Genomic DNA, 23,667 nt, shown 5'->3' on the forward strand with positions numbered 1-23,667 from the left:
ATCGAACATCCCGTTAGAAAGCACTCTGTTACCTGGTAACCCATATTCCAGGTTACATTCTCTCATCGTCTTCCTGTGATGTTTTTTGCCTCTCAACAATCCCCCAGGCCATTCTCGTCTTCTTCGTGAACGATTAATAATTCCTAGGCATCTTTTTTTTTTACCCCTTTCGTGCTCTTATCCTTTCCCCTTTCCATACCTCTTTTATTATTATTTTTTTTTGAAAAAAATATATATTATGGTCTCCGTCTTTCTGTTTCGTATTATCTCCCTCCCCTTTTTCGACAACGGAGGAGGGAGATTTCTTTTATCGTCTGAAGACGAACGGGTTACGGCTGTGGAAAAAAAGGGGGGGGACATTAAAAAAAAACTGGTTCCTAAGACAAGTTTAGTATCACGGTCGTATTATGCATTCTCTACCTTGCTTATTCATTGGTTTAATTCTTTGTATATTTTTTTACATGGAAAAGTACTTGTTAAAAGGAACCTATGAAAAAACTATAACCAATCTTTAAAAATAGGCTAGCTTTTTGTCTGTTCGATATAGCGATAGTGGCTTTCAATAATTTTTTTTCCCTCTCATTTTTTAGTCATTACAAGATGGATCTCTTTTTAAAAACGAAAGAAAAATTTTAGATGTGAAGCTTTGGGTTTCGTATTCCCACTAAATCACTGAAAAACTTTGAAACCGGTTTTCGTTTTGTTTTAGTAAGTTTGATTGGAAAAAAAACTATCACGGCAGCTCAAAAAAAAAAAAAAAAAAAAAAAAAGCAAAGGTAAAGAGTAATATGTCGAAACACGTTATTTGTTTATATATTTATTTACACTTCAGATTTTAAGTAAAATTTTTTTGCACCATTTTTTAAAGATTGTTATTACTATTTAATATCTGTTTTCCTAATCTATCTAAAAGTTTGAACATAAAACTTTCAGCTATACTTCTATTTAAATTAACTCATAAAAGTCATAGTTGCTATTTTCGATAATCTCTCTCTCTATATATTTCTTTCATGTGGCACCATAAACTCGTGCATTTCTCTATCTATTGTCAACACTAGATATTATTCATATTTTTTTGTTGTTTTCTTAAGTAATAATTTAAGTAGTGCTAAGAAATTAGTTATACTTTAAGTATTTATTTAGACTTATTTTGTTAGGTTGCCTTAAGAAATAATTTAAGTAATGTTGAATTATGTAATGTAATGTTGAATTATGCATTATGTATTTATTTATTATAATTTTATATTTTCATAGAAATAAAAACTTAGTAACGAAGTTATTTTTATTTGTGTGATTTCATGGCTGCCGGGTAGATTTTAAATTATTTCTAAAATTCAATGTTCAAAGAACATTGACAATATCATGGACATCTCTTGAAAATAGTTAAAACTGAAATCAAACGACAACTATCGGGCAACAGCTAGACGGTGGAAAAATTTGGTTAATATATTGCTTAAAACTAATTAAGGTGTTAGGATTGGAGGAGGGAGTTGAGGAATTAAAAGTTTCAGAATTCGTTTATTCCTTGTTGTTTTGTGAGAAGCCGAGAGAGCTGGATTAAGATCATTAGTTTTTTAGTGCTGAACGTGAGAGCTGTATTAAGTTCACGGTCGTGGTCGCTTCTGTGTTGCCATTAGCAGTCGAGTGTATAAATGCCGACTTTGTGTGTGATCGAGACTGAGTAGAAACAACGTGATGAGGACAATGTTGTACTCACAAATGGCTAGACAGCTGTTCAGTGTGGACCATCTGTTAAATCTAATGTTAAAATCTAAATGGGCGTGTCTGTCGTGATAGGCGTGTTTCCGGGTCACCAATGTGGAGCGTTTGTTATCGACAATGTCAGCCTTAATCTATGAAATGGTACCCTGACTTAGAATCTAGTTAACATGTCTTATATACTAGTGAATTGGAATTGAATAGTTGTAGTGGTAGCCACGCCAAGCCTCTCAAAAACATTTCAGATATACTCCTAGGTGTACTCTATAAGACTAAGAATCTGTCTGCCGAATTCAATACCCAAAAAATCTTACATCAAATGAGCACTTTGCGGACCTGCTTTTATTTTAACCAGAGACAGCGCGCTACCATTAAAGGCTAATCTTCCAATGAGGTGAACCGGGGTTTGATCCCGGCAATGGCTGGTCGATACGAATTCCGCATTCACCTTGCGCCGACCACAGTGCTGACTTGAAATATCCTCAGTGGTAGACGGATCATGGGTTAGAGTCCCTTTGCCGTCAGGCTAACCGTGGGAGGTTCTCGTGGTCTTCCTCTCCATGAAACGCAAATGCGGGTTAGTTCCATCAAAAAGTCCTCCACGAAGGCAAATATCTCCCAATACTTGATCCAGGAGTTCCGTTGTCTTCTGAATTGAGTTGAAAATTACAAGGCTACGGAGTTGAACATTAATAATCGTAAACCCAAAATTGGGTCTGCTGTTCAATGATGAAAGTTTAAAACCAAATTTTTCTTTTACATTATAAAAGTTTAGTTAAGTTGAAACCACTTTTATATAAACTGTTGATATCTATGCATACATCTAATCATGTATATAAAATTTTTATATTATTCATCAGACTGCTATAACACAGAGATAAGACACTCGAAAATGGTGCAAGTAAACATTTTACTGACTTCATTACTGCTAAAAAATGGTCATTTTAATCCACAGATTTTAACCCAATTAAACTTCCATTTAATCCATCTTAGAGGCATTGGTTTGTGCTAAACCTCATAAGAATTAGGCTTCCTTAAAAAATTCTCGTGTAGGGAGTGGGGCAAAATGCCAGACGATAAGTAACGAACTTCATTAGAATTTATTTATTTACTATTATTATTATTATTATTTTTTGATGTTTTCTTTTGACACGTTTACAGCTTTTCATTAAGAGTATAAGTAGTCACTTTAATAATTTTTGCAAATAAAGTATTAAAATTTTTATGTTTTTTAAAATTTAGTTGTTTTATTTTAATAAGTATTTAAGTTAAAATGTATGTCTGTTCAAGTTATTTTTTGTCAACCTGTATACATAAATTTCATAATTTTGGAATTATACAATAAATGATCAAATCATAATAAATAAATAAAAATTAAAATACCCCTAAAACCAATGTTAACAAAGTGCAAGCCTACTCTAAAAACAGTAAAACTATAAAAGTATATGTATATTGGTCCTCAAATTATGCGCAGCACCTGAAACATTCTATTTATCATTGAAATAACCTGGTGGTTACATTCAGTTTCAGAAATATTTTATCATATTTTTACAATATTTACATCTAACTCATTGGTAGATGAAAACTGTTTAAAAGTAGCAGGGAAAAAATTAAACCAGAAGATTTTCCACAAGGTTCAGGTCTGAGCTTTACTTTGGCCTAATTAATCAGTAACTTTTTCTTTTTTAAACTATTCCTGTGGGGATTTAGATGTATGGTCAGAAGCATTATCCTGCTGAAAGATACAATTAGTACCATTTAATAAGAGCCCAAACAGTATCAGATGGTCATAAAGCATCGTATTGTTCCGAGTTCTTTGTAAATTGCACAATCAATAACAATTAAGGGGCCTGCAAACCATTACACATTAACCTCCCATCCTTTGACTGAAGCATTACTTCGATACTTTTCTTAAGTCATACAATAAAGTTTGCAACCAACACGATAACATGCCATGCAACCATAGATCACGATATTCCAGATAATTATATTTTTCTCTTAATTCATCGATACGGATAGCCTTCTTTCTCTATTATGTTTAAATAACTTTTGTATTTTTTTAATTTTCCTTACTTTTGTATTAAGTGTTTGATTTTACTTTTCAAAACTGCGTTATGTAGAGTTTTATTTATTTATTTCCTTGCTGAAACGCGTCCATAATTAATTGTCCTTGGTATTGTTGTTGTCGTCCGCTATTAAGGCAGAGGGGGTGTGATTTTTCTTGTTTTCCAGTAGCGCCATCTATTGCCAAGAATTCAACTTCTGACACACCCATACGTCACACTCGTTTATAGGGCCAGCCCAATCATGCATCCACAGATCGTAATTTTGACCTGAACCAGAGAACGATCAATCTCCAATTCAGAACCCCAGAGGTATTGAATTGTTATAGGAACATGGAGGACTTTGTGACCTGGCAAATTTAAAGTGCACCAGTCACCATTTTACTCCGGCCGTCTGGATTCGAACTCCCGTTCTCACAAATGTTTGTCCAGCACCCTTCCAACCAGGCTATCCCAGCATGTCCTTAGTATTCAGAATCCTTTTTCGCATAGGTTATTTTATTTTGTTCGAATCAATTTTTTTAATTAATGCGTTGTAAGAATTACTTCCGAATTTTTTTTTTACCCAACTATTTCTCTTTTATATTTATCGGCACCTTTAATGTTATAATAGCGCTCACGCTTTTTAGTAATTCTGATGTGATGTAAAACATAGTAATGTTTACAGGTAGTTTTATAATTTTTCGATATTCACCTTATTCAATTTTAGAAATTATTTTGAATTTAATGGTAATGATATTTTGAAAACATTCTTTCAGCATTTGAAACTTTATACTTTACTCTAAGTTTCTGTGTATTCACCTTTTTTTTTTACGATAAATTTTAAATTATTTAATGGAGTTGAAATATCGGTAATCGAGTTATCTTCTAGAAATCCGTTTTTCAATCAAAATTCATTCTGTAAATTCAGTCATTAATGCAATAGTAACACTTAACATTAATGTTAAGTGTTACTCGCAGAGACTATTTATTAAGTAAAATTCTTTTCCTTGACGCTTCTAATTTTATATGCTTAAAATTACGCAGATTTCAGTAGGCAAAAAAATTAAATATTTATAGATTCGCAGGTACTATACGGGTATTGTTTTGTACAGATTTAATAATAATTAACACTTTATAAATTAATTAAACAAAATATCCAAATCAATTGAAGAAAATATCAGCTATAAATGAGACTTCATCGGTAAATGATTCTTTCAAATGAAGTGTAAGCTGACTACAGTATCATAAGAAACTCTGCATGTTCTCTTTTTGAAGCTTTTATTGATATAAGAGAGATGCCGGAGAAAGCTGGGGAAAAAAATCTTTTTTTCTTCCTCTTATAAAAAATTTCTTATTAAAAAAAAAAAGATTTGAATTCTAATAAAGCACTTACTTTTACGAAATTTGATTTAGAACCGTTATTTTTCATACATTTTAAAATGACCACAAGTGTTAGATTACTTTTTTCAAATTTCTGAATAAAATGTCACCATTAACGGCTGAATTTTAGAGCCCCTTGTCTTCAGTCATTACTATTTTATATTAATGAGATAGGTAAGCTTAAATAAGAATATATTAATAACAATTAAGTTGATATACAAAAATAAGAAATGCCACGATATGATTTGAAATTTTGAAGTGAAAATTAGTGATTGTGTGATAACTAATAAAAAAATTTTTTATCTTTAATATTCACGCGTAATTATTAATAAATATAAAAGTATATTGCTGATAATATCTTTATATTTCAACGTTTTATTTTCACGAATCGACCATTTCTGCTAAGAATTTTTGAGGTGAAAACACTAAGTAATGCGCACAACTTCGAGTAATAACGTAACAGACAAGTTCAACGGCCTTGTGTCAAGTTTAGTACTACTAAATTTTAAACATTTTAACAAATTAGCTGTTACAATGTTTACTGCCAATTTATTTCTAATAAATGTTCAGAAAATATGATAATTTCTGCTAACCTAATTATTTTGTTTAAAAAAAATTTAAAATTTCGAACTCTAGATATCGAGATCAGTGGAACTTATAAATTTTGAATACTTTTCGAGAAAAAAATGCGCAGGAGAAAAAGTGACATCGCAACGTTCGGCCAGTCACCTCTCTGCCTCTGCCGCACCAAGCTAGCTCACAGAGCACCTGTAAGGAAACCACGTGATCGCCGCTACCGCAAGGAACGATGTGTCGTTCCTCGCGCAGACGCAGTCGGAATTCACCTCTTGGATGGTTTCAGTTCAGTCTTGTTTCTGTATCGTCAAAATTTCGTGTGCTATTTCGCAATAAAATCATTTCCTAAGTTTATAAACTGTGCTCCAGAGAAATATAAACTCAAAAACACTTTGGATTAATACACTCTGAAAATGCAGGACTACACTAGCCCGGATGTTGGGTGAATGTTTTGTTTTTTTCTACATCGTCCCTCGTCAGCGACGATTCAATCGCGGTGTGTTTGTGTTTAGTCCCAGAATGGGTCGGAACCGCTGCGCTGAATCGGTGCTTTGAAATGATGTTTTCGAGGAGTGCTGGGCCTATTTTAGGTGAGAAATTGAAATCGCTTTATCTAATAGTGTTATTAAAGCCTACCATGATACAAAGTGCTGATAAACTTAGTTAGTTTTATTGGAAATAATTAATATGATTTTTTAGTGTAGTGGTATCGTCGACGTACATGTAGATCTCGCGCCAATGGCACGTCCCCATCCGTGACGTCGACATTTCTCGGGTCATTCTCTGCGGCTAGAATGAAATGAATTTACGTGAAAAAAATAAGTTTTTGCTAAGTTTTAGCATTCATAAATTAGATTCAATTTCTTTGTGAAATACTTATCTGAACACAAAAATCAGATATTTAATTGTTACATTTTGTTTCGTTAGAAATGTGATTTGTTATGGAATGTTTATGTTGTGATTTGTCCTGTAAATATAATTAGGTTTGTTTGCTTAGTATTTATGTTACGCAATTTATTATTTTATAGTTAAAATTACATTATTTAAAAAAACTGACGTATCGAATTAATTGATAAATTCGCCAAACAAGCCAAGGTAATTTGCAACTTGTATTAATATTCCTCAACTTCCTTTTTTTATCATTGAGTTTATTTTGCTTTAATGACAAGATCACGTGATTAATTTCGAATGCATTTTATTTAAATGTCTGCTATTTGCTTCACAACGAAAAATATTACATCAACAGCAATATAACTTCTCAACTCTATTTTTGCTAATAGTTTAGTAAACAATTCGATTAATTAATTAATCATTTTTTACAGAGCTCTAAGCTGACGCGGAGAGCTCGTCGCACTTTTCTACAATATAAAATTAAATATTCAATCGAATTACATAAATCAATTTTCATCTGATTGTATTTATAACTTTGTATATAAAAAATAAAGCTTTTCATTTACAACAAATTGTAATGTTCACTATTATTCCTTACTCGTTTTTAAACACATTTCCCTTTGCAATTATGCAATGGAATGTAAAAATTATGATCCTTATCTTTTATGATAATGTTTGCAATGAGAGCCTTAATCAGCACTAACTATGAATGGTATCTAAAGATAGCTTATTTCTCATTAGTTTTGCAAAAATGTTGCAACCTGTAAGTTAGACTTAATTTTTTTCTTCCTGTAATTTGTTTTTCCTTTAAACCTTTTTCACATAAAGAACTGACCTTTCTGCAGGGGCATAGCTAAAGTTTACAGTGCTAGGGACAAATCTGTCTCATAATATCAGGGTCTTTTTTAAATTGTTTTTACCTATAAACAGAACTGTCAGGTATGATTTTGTGCTTTAAAACTAATAAGCAATTAATGCTTCAAAGATATATTTAAGGCAGTTTATAATTTATTTTAGATATATTTAAATGACAGATATAAGCAAGGAATTATAATACTTATTTAAAAAATGCTTAAAGATTATTTTATGAAAATTATACAAATATCACACTTTTAAAATTACGCTTTACTTATGAAATAAGCTTCCCTTAGATTCTAAATGTAGATTCTAAGTATTTAATAGTATTTTATATATTTTAATCTAGCAAACCAGTGGATCAATTTATATGGATTTTTCTCAGCTTGTTGTAAAGGAAAACCCATACCATTCTTGCATGTATAAGCTTCATAAAAAACTTTTTTTGGAATTTTAAACCTGACAGCAAAAAATCTAAGTTCATTTGTTAAATTCTCTGTCCAGAAGCAAGATTTGCCGCAAAAAAGTTATAAGGGTATTTTTATTCACTTACAATATTGACAATAAAAGAGAGTTTCAGAAAAATAATAGTATATCAAATAGGAAATTTCATTTATTATACATTTTATTTCTAAATTCATTGTTTAATTATGTTTGGCTTTAGTGTATTTATAAACATGAATTTGGTACCCAGTGCCATGTGTCCATTCTAACTATGTCATTCCCTTTCTGACTGCTCAACCTTTTTAATCGCTTTAGTGTTTTAAAGAATTGTAGAATGCATGCAACTTAAACTTAAGTGATATTAACAGATGCAGGTTTTTGACTAAGATGATGTTTAACAGGCGAAGTGTGTTATAAGAAGAGTCCTATTAAAATACTGTACTAGTAAACTTTTTCCTAATGTTCAACAAAAATAAATAAATAAAAAATTTGTGTGTGAAAAAAAGGTGATAGGTATTATCACTTCCTCCGAATTTTGAAGCTTAATTGTTATAGTTCAGATTGTGTAGATAAAAGGCTGTGTGTTACATCTCTTTGTTTTAACAGTTAATAAACTTTTTGTAATTCTTATGTTTTATGAACTTATCATTTGTATTGCTTTCATTTTCCTCGATTAAAGTAGTTAGTGTCAGAGTTGGCATCATTTTAACCACTTAAATTTTTTTATTTTTTAAATATCGATTTAAATCCACTTTTAAGGTTTCATCTAATCGAATAATGATAGGGGATGTATATAAACTACATTTGACGATAAAATAGGTACATTTTTTAGAGCTGTAATTATTAAATGTCAAAAAAAGTTTTAAGAAATCTGATTTAAATCAAAAAAAGTTATTCTTAAAATTAAAAAAAAAATCTGATTTTATCTAATTATTTTTTAAAAAAATTATGATTTTGCAAACTTTGCTTAGTATGAATGAATGTATTATGTTATTGATCCTATTGTGTTAAAAATTCTTGTGAAAAAATATTTCTTTAAAAATAATTTTTCCATGGTGTAAAACAAAAACTTAATAATAATAGTTTGATTGATATGTTTTTTTAACACCATAATCTCAATTTTATATTTTGCAATGTGCATACCAATATTACGTTTTAAGATATATTTAATATTAAAATGTTGGTAATTAAATCTGATATTTGTTAAATAGAATGCAAATAGATTTTAAGTGGTGAACCCATCAATTTATTTTTATGTTAACTGAGCATTATTATACATTTTATTATTTTAATATCAGTTTTGGGATCAGCAGTTAAAGAATTGAATGACTTAAGGGCCCTAAAGTGGAAATTGTTTGCATTTGTTTATTTTTGCAAACCTAGAGATGGGATGAATAATTTAAAAAGGATATGTTAAGAAATGTATCTAGTCAACTTCAAATCACCCTTCATTTTAGTTTTTGAAACGCCATTGTAAGTTTTAAAAATAAATTATGAAATTAAAAAAACCTCTAATGACGGAAATCTTGCATAGCATTTTTATTTGACCCATTTTTGGCCGAAGGTGCTTAGATGCACCATTTCTCTTGATATATATTTTTCTTGTTAACACTGTGTCGTTTATTTTTCACTTATTTTATTTTTCTACTATTAAGGGTTCAGAAGATGTCTGTAAAATATTAATAATTAATAGTTCAATTCTAGTAAACTCTTCCTGTTAAGAAAGTTTTTTGAACTTGAAACAGTTACTGACAAATTCGACTTTTTGAAAATATTCCATTTGAGAAAAATCATATATTTTTATGAAGGATTAAAGTTTCAAGTACTGTAAATAAAATAAAAATAAAACATATGTCTTAAACTAGTGTTCAACTGAAAGATTTTTATATTGATTTGGCCAATGATGCAATGTACACAGCATTTTATTTCTTAAGTAAAATTTTTTTCCTACCCCGAACTTCTTTTTTTATTGTATTAGTGAATTAATGAATATGATTTAAGTATATTTTGATGAAAATAATACATTTTATGAAAACTCTTATCGTTGGCCTAAAATGGGTTAAAGTGGTGTGTCTTGGGTTTTACGGTCCAGGGTAAACTTAAATATATGCACTGCATTTACATATAGTTTTGAATGAAATAAATTAATAAAGGAAGGTAAACAAATTACAATTCTGTAACTCTGATACAACGAAAAACATATTATAACTTTAAAATAAACGTATAAAAATTATTATTTAGAATATTATTAACTGTCTAGTTATTAATTATCAGTTTGTTATGTCCTGAGTGAGTTCTCATTTCATATCCCTTAATCACAGCCCTGCTTATTTATTTGGTGAGGGTGGAAAAAACCTATTTACCACAATATCAGTTGTATCTATTGCCACAATTAAGTGAGCATCACTAGTGACAGTAATAGCTTTCTTTTTATTTATAAATACAAATTTTTTGTCATATTTTTAGAAATTTCACGCTTTAATTAATACATATTTTTTATTCTATCAACAGGCCCAGCCAATGAAGTTTTATTTAGGTATTTTGACTTGAAATGAATATATCGCCCAATGTTAATTTGGAAAGGATTGAAGAGGCTGACCTCAAACTACAATTTCAACTGTAAGTATATATCCAAAAAAATTAGTGATATAATTTCAATAAAATCTAAGCCTTTATTAAGACTAGATATTATCTTAATATGTACCTATAATAATATGATAATCAGGGGTCTGTCCACGTTGAATTTACTACCGTTTAGCGGTACCTTCACAAATTCAGTTTTTATTCAAATTCAAATTAATCACAAATTTGGTAGTTTCACAAATTCAACTTTAGGAAAAACGGTAGTTTTACAAAGTACTTTTTCTTAAAATTTTATTTTTGTATCCTTAAGAAACGATAAATCTATATTTTTACTATGTTTTTGTGTTGATTTTTTAATATCATTTTTAATTTTTCACATATTGTGTCTAAATTTTCACAAAATAGGTACCTCTCAGAAAAACCTAGACAGACCCCTGATAATATTGTAGTACACAATATCAGTACAGTAGTACCTATAATATAGAATAATTGTGATAATATAATATTATTAATAATATTACTTTATATTTTGTACCCAATAGGTACCTATAATTTCTGGCAGGTTTTCTAACTCTTTAGTGGAATATGTATGGCAAATGAAAGTCTTATGAACTAATTATTCTGTTATTGTTTACTTAATAAAATCTGAGAATGCTGTGTATGTCATTTGAGGTTTTCCTGATATAAATTTTTCCTGGTTGACTGTTTTACCATTTCTCAGTTTTCACATCCTGTACTAACTCAAATTTTAAAAAGTTCAGTGCACAGAATTTAAAGGTTAACACCCAGAATAATTTTTGAACTTCAATATATGTTAATTAGTTAGTGTAGACATTATTTTAAATTACAAAAAATTAATTTAAAAAACTTGCTTTCTCAAAATAAACATACCTATTTTTTGGACAGACTTATATTCTTGTCTTTAAAATTTAAGGTATATCTGCAACCAAGAATCTTTTATGATTTGTAAATAATATCCTAACTTATTTTCTTATGATAAATAAACTTTTCAGCTGTGACAACTTATCAATTGCAAGAGTTAATAGTTAAATTATTTAAGAAATTTTTTAACTCACCAAACTAAATTCATATCAGAAAAAAATTTGACTATTGCCAAGCAAAAAATTCCTCAAATGATTAATGTTTTCATGTAGTATCTATTCTTAATCAGAATAAATTAAACCTTTATAATAAATTATTATCTTTTCAGCAACAAGTGCCTTAATGAAAAACGTCGTAGGGAGTCTGCCAATGACTACCTAGAAGAGCTAGCAGGCTTCTTTTCTGCTAGCGCATCTGACATGTGCTCCCTCTCCATCAACAGCAGTAATAAGTGTGCCATATTACAGGAAACAGTCAGCCAACTCCGTCAAATTAAATTAGGTACATTCCTTTTTGTTAATGAGACTGATAATTTTTAGCATATAACCATTACCTGAAAGCAGTATTTTTTCTCTATGCTCCTTTTTTCTTCAGTTAACTATGTAAATTGTTCCTTATGTTAGTAAATGCTCTCACGTAAAATTTTGTTTGCAAAGCCTTTATTTTTTTTACATAAAATAATATAATCTGGAATTTAAAAAAAAAAAAAAAAATTTTTTTAATGTAGGGTTAATGTCTTTCATAGGGTTAAAAAAATTAATTTTCTTATGGGAGAAACAGGTCTTGTTGGAACATTTGCATATCTATTCAGATATTTATAACTCTATACATCTATTTTTTATGTACTATATTGTGCTAATGATAATTTCTCACATAAATATTTAAAAACAAATTCATTGTTAATATCTCCAATAATTTCATTATTTTTAATATGGTATTTTTTATTTAAAAATTAAAAACTGAATTAAAAATCTCAATTTTGCCCAACTTTCAGTTTAAAAATGCAAACAGCTAAATATACCTTTATACATAATTTTAAATTTTTTACCTCCTTGGAGTTCCTGAAGTAGAGATTCAACTGCTTTTCAGATTTAGTTGATATAATTTCAATTTCAAAACGAGCATAACTTATACAACACTGAAGAACATCTGAGAGCACTTGAAGACACACTTAGTGCAAGAATTTTCAAATTACTTCTGACAAAATTTATTATAATGTGTCTGTTTTTATCTGCAAGTGACTTTTTTAATGGTTTTTGTATTTTTTCCCTTGTTGCAAAATGCTTTTTGAAATGTTTGCAATGAAAAATATATAAATTTTTAATATATTTTTGTTTCAGAAGAGTGCGGTTCAAGTGATGACCTTCAAAAAAGTGAAGTATCTTCTAGCAATCCTAATATTTTCGGCACTGATCTTTTAGCTCCAGTGTATCAGTCAATGCTACATGTAAGAATTCATTTTTGAAGATGTCATTATTTTTTCATGGCTTTTATGTTTAAAAAGTCTTGAATATATTATAATAATAACAATATAACTGATAAAATACTTGTATATGTGTACTGCTGATTTGTTGATGTATATGTAAAATAATATTGTGTAGTGATTCTGTTCATACACTATAGCATGTTAAATTCTCCAATAATAAGTTATGATATATTCTTTAGCAAGGAACGTACATAATTCTCTATCCCGAATAGAAAGAAGAAAAAAACGCTTGCAAATTACTAGCTAAACTTTATGTGTATACATATAAAATTATTTCTTTTACCTATTGGCAAAGTGGGTGCTGTTTTGGGTTTGATGGCGTGCACAACTTATTTGGACGTCATCACACTTTTCAACTGTGTTCAAGAGTAATAGTAAACAATGTGCATGCGTTGCTATGGCGACCGCTGCAGTTTTTCTTTCTATTTTCACTAGCAGGCATTTTTAATGTATTTAGATAAAAATTTTAAAGTAGTTTTATATTCATTTTACTATTAACTTTTAATTACTGGCTTGATAGTGATTTCAATATAAATATGAAAAAGGAAAATTATTTTGTGACTTCTTGAAACACGTACATAGGCAGGATTTGAACACCTATCCGACGACAAACATCAATTGAGACAGTTTTTGCAACCCATGATTTGAAATGTGGCATTTAAACGGAGTCAAGCCAGTAAGAATAAAGCATTTGACCAATGGGTAACCAGTGATCCTAATAAGGCAATCGCAACTCTTTCCTTTTTTCTTTTTTTATAACTGAAGCAGGCAAAAATATTTCTAAGTATCAAATTACATTGTTGCATTTCCTTGGTTCAGATCAGTCCTAATTAAAATACCTAAGGACCAGTAGTTTCCAAAAACTAGCAGAATTGCTCAATACTAATACCCGCTTTTTGTAAAGTAATATATCAGACATATACTGGGAAACTGATTTTTTCTTCTTTAAATAAAACTAAATTATGATATCAGACAATATATATACAGTACACTCTCGATTATCCGTGCTCATTCCGGAGACACACAAAAAATATAAAGAGAAACATTTTCAAGATTCAAAAAATTTGATTCATGAAGTTATAACACTACCAAATTTTTGGAAGCAATATTCGTAATTGGATTGCAGTATATGGAATATCAGCAGCATGGTCAAAGGTAAAATCGTCCACGTTATCACGATCTTGAAGAAAGATCATACCGCTTGATGAACAATCCTCTTCAGATGTTCAAGAAAAATATAACAGTATTCTCGAACAAGCCAAAAGAAATCTAAGGTTTCGAAATTCTTGATGAAGAAAATTTAGAAGATTGGTTTCAAAGTTATGCATGTGAGCCTGGCTTCCAGTATTTGACTGATGAAGACATCGTTATGTTGTTAAATCAAATAGTGATGATAGTAACTGATGCAGAATATGTAGTAAATGAATGAAATACAATTTCTCATTCTGCTGCTCTGTGGAAACTTTATTAGATTATATGGGAGGATTTGATTACAGTGACATTACTGCGGTAAAATTTGTGTATCAATATATGGCGAAGACGCATTACACATTTTTTAATAAGGAAAATTCCTAGTTTGATGTTATGCATGCAAATGTCAGTAATTTTTATATTTTTTGTACTGATATTGAATAAAAAGAGTTTTCAGATTATCCGTGTTTTTTGATTGTCCGTGCGACCTGTCCCGGTGATTAACCCGGATAATCGGGAGTGCACTGTATATGTAATTAGTATAATTGTGTCAACAAGGGTTTAAACTTGTGTTACTAACAGTGCAGTAAATTTAAGATTAGTACATTACTGCTCATTGGTCTCTCGTTAATCTTTTTTTATTATCTGTTAGTTTATATTATCTGTTTATTTTAAAAATATTTATTACATTATACAATTTTTTTCAGGCTTTAGATGGTTTCCTTTTTATGGTCAACACTGATGGAAAGATTGAATTTGTTTCACCTAATGTTAAAGCTTATTTAAAATATAATCACGTGAGTGCCCATTACCATTCTTGTTTAACAATAAATCCATGTTAGAAATATAGAAATATTGCTTCTATAAAGATAAAAACTAACAACATGCATTTCCAGAATAATTTAGAATTAGGTAAATGATAGAGATGCCAACTTGCTCCATTTAATGGAAATACCTTTTATATATATATACTTGCTTTAATAATGGCCTACCATTGCGTTTAAGTAATTCAAATGTTCATATTACATGTTATTTTGTTCAGATTAGTTTATGGTGAGTCTTAAAGTAGTGATGAAATAAAACAAAATTATGCATGTCTTAAATTTTAATTCTACTACTTTATGAATTCTTTAGGCTAAAATTAAACAGATTGCTCCCATACATTAGCTTTAAAGTATTTCAAATTTAGGTATTAATTAAAGATTTAAGCATAAGTAACATTAAACTATAGTACAAGATAATCATTGAAATATATTATTATTGAATTAAATTTATTCCTAAGTTTTATGGCTGAAGTACAAACTAAATCATAAGTTATTAAAGTGTGTGATTAACTAATATAATGTAAAAACAAAAATACTTAAGGTAATATGCAGAAAAAATGAATTAACTATTTTGTAAATAACTAAGCACTTCTTTAATCAGCTTTACTTAATTGGTTTATTAAAGTGGAGTTTTCTATCGTGGAATCATATTTAAAACGAAACCCTTATTAAAATTATGTTTATTATTTTGTCAATCTTATTAAAGAGCAGAAATAGCCATTGGTCCTGACGATTGGTGCCACATTTCTTTCATACTATTGTTCTTTTTTTTCTTCTTCTTTCCATTTTTATTATTTATCAGTTTCTAAAGTTATCAGTTTATTTCATTTTCTTGTTCTCTTTTTTCTCTGTTCTTATTCCACTCTGGTAGGTTGGCACAAATTTAATTTTAGTTTTTAATATTCTATGGATAAATCTGTATTCTATAAGGTTTCGACTTGATAATTTGCATACTATATAGAATTATATACTAATGGAATTATATACAGTTAAGCTATTTTTTTCGTATTCTTTGCAAATTTTTTTTCCAGTTCACTAATTTTGTTTAATTTATAGGAAAATTTGATTGACAAGAGTATTTATAATATTATTCACGTTGGAGATCACGCTCGCTTTAGTAGCAACTTGTTGCCTATGTCTATAGGTAAGAATAATGATTTTCTTTTCTTTATTTTACTATGCAAAAATAATTTTACTGTAAATTTAACTAACAGATGTCTTTAATGGTTAATTTATATTTGTCTTTTCTTTATTTACTGTCATTATTTTTGTTCAATTAATCATATACTAATTTATTGTTATGAAGCTTAAATTAATAATAAGGAGTTATTTTTATTAATGTACGTGTAACTATGTTGTTGTGATGTCCCAAATTAAATTTTTATCAAAAATTTTAAATCACAGGATCACTTGAAAATTTTTAGAAGTCAGAAGGTTTAACAATACCAATTAAGCAAATATTTTTAAGCAATTTTCTTAAAAAAGCAGGGTTCCCACTGGGCTGGGAGAACAGGGAAAACCTATAATTGTCCGGGAATTTACAATTTTTTTACAAAAACCTGGAATATTCCTATATCAAAGCTGGAAAATAACTAGTCTTAAAATTGTCAGTAACAGTAATCAGTTATTTAGATTCAAGTTAAATAATTCTTACATCTATTACAATTATTTCTTGTAAAAATTTCACGTTTTAGTTAAACTGAAATGTTTCCATCCTTATTTAATAATATTTTTTTACACAAAAAATCTAATATTTCACATAACAAATAAAAGAATCAAAGTTTTCTGGTGAAAATATGGTCTCAATTTTCATTAGAATTTACCTGGTATACCAGGAAAAGTCAGGGAAATTTTTTTTGCAAATTGAGTGGGAACCCTGAAAAGATTAATATTTAATATCAGGACTTGCAATGTACCTCAATTTCGAATTTCTTTTTGAGATTTATATTTGTGTAATTCTTTCATTTCTCTTTATTTCAAGATAAAAATTTATCAAAATCATGTTTTGTTATTGTCCTAACATTTCCATTGTAACTAGTAGGCAAAGTTTGTAAATTACTTATAATAAGATTGTAATATTACAGGTAACGGTTTCGGTTGGTCTGAACCAAATGAATCGGTCAGTAAAAGCCGATCTTTCAACTGTCGCTTTTTGATTAAACCTCCTGAGGATCAGGAGGAGACTATGGAAGAAAAGCAAACTCGGGTTTCACAGTATGAAAATATGCAGATTTCAGCAGTACTTTTACCTTACTCTGGAGAAAAGACAGAGACAGATGACTTGGAAGCAGGTATACATTTGTTTTAAATCCTGTTTTTAAATTTCATTCATGTAACAACTTCATTATATTTTCAAAAAATTTAATTCTTAATCGCTGTCTAATTACTGCAACTCTGATATTTCTGTCATATTTTTCAGAATTTGACTACTTGAATTTTAGTTAATTTTATTCTATATATATATGTGTGTGTATGTGTATTGTACTGATTCCAATCTAGACTAACTTATATGTTGCAATAATAATAACTAATTTATTATTATTGCAACAACATTTTATAAAACGATGAGAAATTATTATTTGTATGTCTGTAAATTTTCAAAATTATGTTCTGTAGGCAATGTGCTTACTTTCTTCATTACCCCCTAAGAAGAAAATATAGTTTTCCTTAGCCTGGTGCATCGAAGTGGCCTTTTTTTCTTTTATGTCTTTACCTTTAATTTTTGTATAGAGCATATTTTTTCTAGTAGGGTTTAACAAATCTAGGTGGAAATGTTATAGGATTTATAAAATTAATGCCACTATAGCATGGTTAAGCATAAAAAATATTTTAGTATTAATAAAGAATACAAATGAGAAATACAAATTATTATTTCTTTTGTCAGTTATTCAAAACCTCTAACAATTTCATCAAGTAAACACCAATAATAATGTTTAATTAAATCAAGAAAATTTTTCAAAATTTTTTTCTTTCTATTTCATGATTAATATATTTTTTTCTCTCCATTTTCTAATTAAATTTGCGAATTTAACTTTTTTATTGATTTTATTTCTTGAGTTATTTAATTTAATTTTTTTTCTTTAGATATTCAAAATCGTTTAGTTTGTGTTGCTAGGAGATTACCACCAAACGAAAAAAGCAATCTTCCCGCAACCGAACAGTTTCTCACCCGTCTTGATCTTAGGGGAAAGATAATATCCATTGATACAAGGTAAATATCATTGTTAAATGATTTATTTTGTTCCTTTATTCTTTAGTGTTTCCCTTCCTTAAAGTTAAAATTTTTTTTTTCAGTGGTGTTTCTGCAACCTACAGTCAATATTTAAACAAAGATCTTGTTGGGTGTAGTATTCAAGAACTCTGTCATCCGGATGATTTTCAGAAACTTGGTCAACATTTGAAAGAAAGTACGTTACTACACATAATTGCATTATTAGTCTTTTTTTTCTTCTTTCATCTCTTCCCTAATTAAGCTCGCTATCAATTTTGAGAAGAACTTTTTAAACTAGACGTAATTAAATCTATTGACTAACTAAATTTCACTGAATATTTTATGTTTCTTACAAATTAATTTTTAAAGTTTTTGCTTAAATTTGTATGTTGAGTATATTTTATTACTCAATAAATGTGTTTTCTAATCATTATTTTTGTTGCACAATTTTTTTATTTTAAGGCGATGCAACTGAATTTTGGTGTGCAGCCTAATAAAATTTGTATTAGGCTGCACACAAATCTAATTAAATCAGTTTTGTTTTAGAGAGTTTTGTGCAGTTTAACTTATTTTATGTAGTCTAGTATATTTCCTTTAGCATAATTATAAGTTTGTCTAATAGTGTAAGTCTAATAGTAATAGTGTCTAATAGTTTTCAGATTTAAAATTAGAAAGTAGTCTGTCAGAATTTGAAAATAATCAAATGATATTTCTCATAGAAATGATTAGAGGACTCTTAAAATTATATATATCTATTATCCAAAGAAGATTTTTCCTTAGTTTTTCGTATCAAGGACTTGCAGTCCTTTTAAAATTAAATATATCTATTATGGTTTTTCTTTAGTTTTTCATATCAAGTACAGAAAGCATTACAATTTATACAAATATTGGTGCTATTTTTACAGCCCTCCAGCAAGGCAGCAACACCAGTGGCATCTATAGACTTCGACTAGCTCACGAAAAATTTGTTTTTGTTCAAACAAAAAGCAAGCGTGTGAATTTCAACCACATGGCTAGCAGTGAACAAGAAATTATAATAGCTACACATACAATTTTAAGGTATTCAAAATAATAGTTGTTTTAATATTCTTACAATGTATTTATCATTATTAATATATTTTTTTAAAATAAATTTGTCCATTTCTATATTTGTTTTAACCAACCAACTAATTTGTAAATAATTTCTAATTATGTAATTGTGTACTGGACTAATGCAATTACTTGACAATCTTAATAATAAGTTAATTCCAGTTTTTTTTAACATAATTTTTAGCATATTCAACAAATAACTTAAATTTATTCATGAAAAATTTAAATGAATAATTTTTTCTTCTTCTTTTTATGTATTGTATAACTAAATATATCTATTACCATATAATAATGTAAATAGTTTTTTATAGTATTAAAAATAATTTTTTTTTATGAATTTTTTAAAATAATAAATTACCTGGACTTTTTTGCATTTTGTTTTCTATATTTAGGTTTGTACTAAATCTAAATATATATTTTTCGTACCTGTAGGAAATACATTCCATGAATTATAAAACTATGTTCCCGTTATTTTTAGATTAAAGTTTGATGTTCTTATTATTTTTAAAAACAAAAACTAAAGTTTTCATTAGGAATGTTTTGATTTTATTTTAAAATATTGTCTATTAGAACATCATGTTTTAATTTAGCTGGCAAATACCTATTTGTAATGTTTATAAGTTGATTCCCAGGTTTTTATTTTTAAAAAGCAAACAAGCAATTGAGGTAAAATTACTGTAATTCCTTTTTAAAACATCTCTAAACTTGTTTCTAATAAAGAATAAAATGTTGAATTTAGAAAACATAACCAAGGACAAAAAGTAAAGTAAAAGAACCTTATTTGAACCTCTTTACGAGTAATGTTTGTCCAAGTGCATTGAGGTCGCAGAGAAATTTCTATTTATGAGGATAGTGCTGCAGATGCACTTAAAAAATTTTGCTAGATTAAGAATTACTTATTTGTGTAAGGATACGCAACACAATATCATATTTAAAAGAGAAAAAAAAGCATTGGAATAGTCTCATTTAAAACTTTGTTTTGCATTGTAATACTTCTTTTTTCAGTTACAGTAATTATAAGATTTAATGCTTTGATCTAGTTACAAAATTTGCATAAGATTTTCTTAGTCACAAAAATATTGAATTCCTAGAGTTCCTAATTTTTGACTTTTGGTATCATTCTTTTATAAACAAAAAACTAGTTTTTAAATAACACTCTTTTGATTTGATTAAAATATGTGTGTTTTCAACATCAGAAATTGAATGTTTACATTGTATGGTAATATACTTTAATGTTAAAAAAGAATGAAGATTATTTTAAAAAAAAATACTTTGGATAACTTATATTTAAAAACTTTTTTCATTGTGTTAATAACATTTCTTTTTAATTACAATATGTTCCAAACTTTTATGTTCTTATCCTAATTATTATTCTTTGTTTTAAAGGGACAGTGATCATTGCTTAGAAAATGCAGTAGCACCCCCAAGAAATAATCCTTCTCCTGTTAGTGCTCCTTCATTAGGTAGCACTATGAATGGAAACTCTTATTCATTTTCCTCAATGAGTCCTCAAGATTTTAATTTTAATGACATTGGGATGGAATTTTTACCATCCTCTAGCTGGGATTTAGGAGCTGGAGATGCACAGGATTTGGATGTTCCAAGTTTACCCAATACCCTCGGTGCTCCCTCCACTCCCGTGAGCAACAGTAGCAGCATCAGCTCTGGTGCTCAGCAACAACGGACTCAACACCCCTCTGGCAGTGCCTTCAGTCCAGAGCTTGTCTCCGGTCGGGGATCCCCAGCGATGCAGTCACCAGCTCAGCTGAGCACAACAGGAAGTCCAGCCCCTGGCCGAGTGACTCCTTTTTCGAATAACTTTGCCTACAGTCCTGTGTCATCACAAACTCTTAGTAGGACTTCCTCACCAGCCCCAAACCTCATAAAACGGGAAGAGCAGCATTCTGCTGCGAGCAGTAATGCTGAACTCTCAAACCTTAGCCCCATAGGTGGCTTGATTAGTGATAGTCAAAACTGTAACAATGCTACTCAAAAACTTCGCAACCTCCTCACTCATGGTATGGAGGAGGCTGATTCCTCTGTTCCTAAAAACATTTCCTCCGATAAAATGGAGGAAGTGGTTAACACTGAAAATGGATTTCCATCCAGAAATCAAACGGATGGTATGACTTTGCATAATGAAAATATTATACTACGCGAACTTCTCAACCAAGAAGATGAGGATATTGTAGATGAAGCCGCTAAAAATTCCTCTTGTGATTCTAATTTAAATATTTCTCCCGAACTGGGTTCAAATGATCCTCTACAAAAAAGGACTATGAATAACAACAACATGTTGAGAAAGGTAAGTAACATGGGTGTTGCTTACCTTAAATAGATAATAATTCAACTAGATAATATTAATAATTTCAGAAAATTATGTGTTATTTGATATTTTAATATTGACAGAAAGTCATAATAATACTAAGCTATATTTAAAATGGGGTTGTAAACAAACTTAAAAATTGATCAATCATTTCACATAGAGTTCGGAATCTTGTTATTTTAATACATTATTATCCATGTGGTATGTTTGGCAGCATGCAAAATTCAAAAAGTGGAGGAATTCACGAATTTTTTAACTGCTCAATGTTAGTAATTTTGTTTTCAATTTTTTATTGCTTAATTATTTTTTTTTTAAAAGAGAATGTTCACTAAAAAAATTGAATTCAAAATTATATTTCTCAATAAAATAATTATTTACTTTTACTCTGTGTGCATCACAAGTTTTTTACTTGTTAGAATTTATTTTACATTAAAATTTTGTATTATGTGATATCATAAGAAAAAAGCATTACTTTTTATTAATAATTATATTTATTTTGATAGATCTGTTTTTTGATTTTTTTTAAAAAAAAAAAGGAATATTTTTGAAATAAAAGTTTGAGTTTTTCTTTTTTTAATTTTTTTTAATGCATTTCATTTTTTCCAAGTTTGAAGGATTTAGAAGAATAAGAAGGCTTTAGTGCTTAGAACACTAATGTTTATATGAAAATTAATCATTTGCTGTCAATATGTCTAAGCACGCTTGCTTGCAACACTGCATTACTTAAATTACTGTGCTAGTGGCTCTTTGCTCAAAAAGGTTGTGCAGCCCTATGTTAAAATCTGAATTATGTAACATTGCAGTTTATATGTTAGAATCTTTTTTTCTTTGTCTAATTTTTCATTCAAATTTTCTACCAAGGATCCAGTGCTTAGAACAGTAATGTATTTATAAAAATTAAAGCATTGTTTCATTGCTACATTAGTAAAACATGTTTAAAAAACCTTTTTTTGTTAAGATCTGATTTGTAAAATATTTTTACAAAAAAACAAGTGTTAGTTGCATTTGGCTGATATAAATTAAGAGAATAAATTTAATTGAAACCTGTTCTAGTTAAATCTAGTTTAACCATAAAGGGTAGAAAAAGAAAGAAACTGAAAAAATTTTTCTACTACCAAAATTTAAAAAAAAATAAAAGGTTACAGCATATATAAATTTTTTAAATGTACAGTGTCACTTGTTTATATCTAAAATAATTCTTGAATATTAAAAAGTGAAATATTTGTTATTCAGGCAAGATCAACTATTGTGAACTTGCTAGGTTTTTAAAACCTCAAAATGTTTACAGCAAGTACCATAAAAACATAAAGTAATTGATCCTCAACACTTTTACTAGAAAAAATTTGAATGCTGTGAAGTAAAGTCTCCAACTATTTAAATTATCAAATAGAGTTAAACCCGCTAATGATGAATGTGGAGGTGCTGCAATATTTGCTTGTTTTAACTGAGTGCTTTGGAAAAATTGGATTCCTGAAAAAATTGAAAAAGTTCAAGCATATTTACTAAATTTTAATTAAAATAATTAGTTTATTTAGTTTTCTATTCAATATTAAACGGGTTATTTAATTGTCGTATTATGTTTTTCTTGTATTATTGTTTTTGGACAATTCTCATCGCCTGAAAAAAATTATCACCCGCACCTTTGCTCTTTGAAAAAGTTCACATGTTTGCTGAATTTATGATGCAATACAAACTTGAAGTTGTCTTCAAAACTGTTGAATGAATTGTTTCAAGAAGGGTTTAGCTAAGCTGGAGCGGTGAAAGTTTGTAGAAATTTTGTGAATCACAAAAACATTGCTCACTAACACCAGGGTTATTCGCTATACTCCAACAAACATAAAATTGTATCGACAAGTATTTTAAGTTTGTTTGTTAAATCAGGGCTCATTGTAAACAAATTTGACTGTATTAACTAAATTTCTACTCAAAGGTATTTGCAAAGATTATTTTTTTGTTCAGGATTAAATATTATTCCTAATTATTGGAAGAAAGTTCCAACCGGCAACTGTCTGATTTTTGTGAAACAAATTAACAAGTACTGTGAAACAAATTTATTGTATTACACAATAGCCAAAAAATACATCTTTAAAAGGACTTTACTCCACAGGTTCTACTTATTTTAGTTGAATTCACTGAAATATAATTGAACTTTCGAAATACTTCTT

The 23,667-nt window shown here is 28.8% G+C and overlaps 1 protein-coding gene across 19 annotated transcripts in view; it reads left to right on the top strand.

Moving 5' to 3' along the window:
* Positions 1-23,667, top strand: part of LOC107446121 (uncharacterized) — a 306,844-nt gene that overhangs the window by 265,622 nt on the left and 17,555 nt on the right. For 9 of the 19 annotated variants that reach the window (XM_087153889.1, XM_087153884.1, XM_087153885.1 and 6 more), the window contains 10 exons: positions 10,422-10,529; positions 11,704-11,876; positions 12,716-12,822; positions 14,760-14,849; positions 15,933-16,020; positions 16,961-17,167; positions 17,961-18,087; positions 18,171-18,283; positions 18,993-19,146; positions 20,563-21,481. In XM_087153889.1, the coding sequence (XP_087010015.1) occupies positions 10,462-10,529; positions 11,704-11,876; positions 12,716-12,822; positions 14,760-14,849; positions 15,933-16,020; positions 16,961-17,167; positions 17,961-18,087; positions 18,171-18,283; positions 18,993-19,146; positions 20,563-21,481 (2,046 nt within the window). In that variant the 5' untranslated portion in view covers positions 10,422-10,461. Of the gene's footprint in view, positions 1-5,902; positions 6,311-7,070; positions 7,375-10,421; positions 10,530-11,703; positions 11,877-12,715; positions 12,823-14,759; positions 14,850-15,932; positions 16,021-16,960; positions 17,168-17,960; positions 18,088-18,170; positions 18,284-18,992; positions 19,147-20,562; positions 21,482-23,667 lie in introns of those variants that run through there. The other 10 variants (XM_087153882.1, XM_087153892.1, XM_087153898.1 and 7 more) reach the window with 4 other exon arrangements.

Source organism: Parasteatoda tepidariorum, chromosome 10 (genome assembly GCF_982258835.1).
Source record: "Parasteatoda tepidariorum strain Cologne lab strain chromosome 10, Ptep-v5.0, whole genome shotgun sequence".
In the NCBI taxonomy this organism is placed as follows: Eukaryota; Metazoa; Arthropoda; class Arachnida; order Araneae; family Theridiidae; genus Parasteatoda; species Parasteatoda tepidariorum.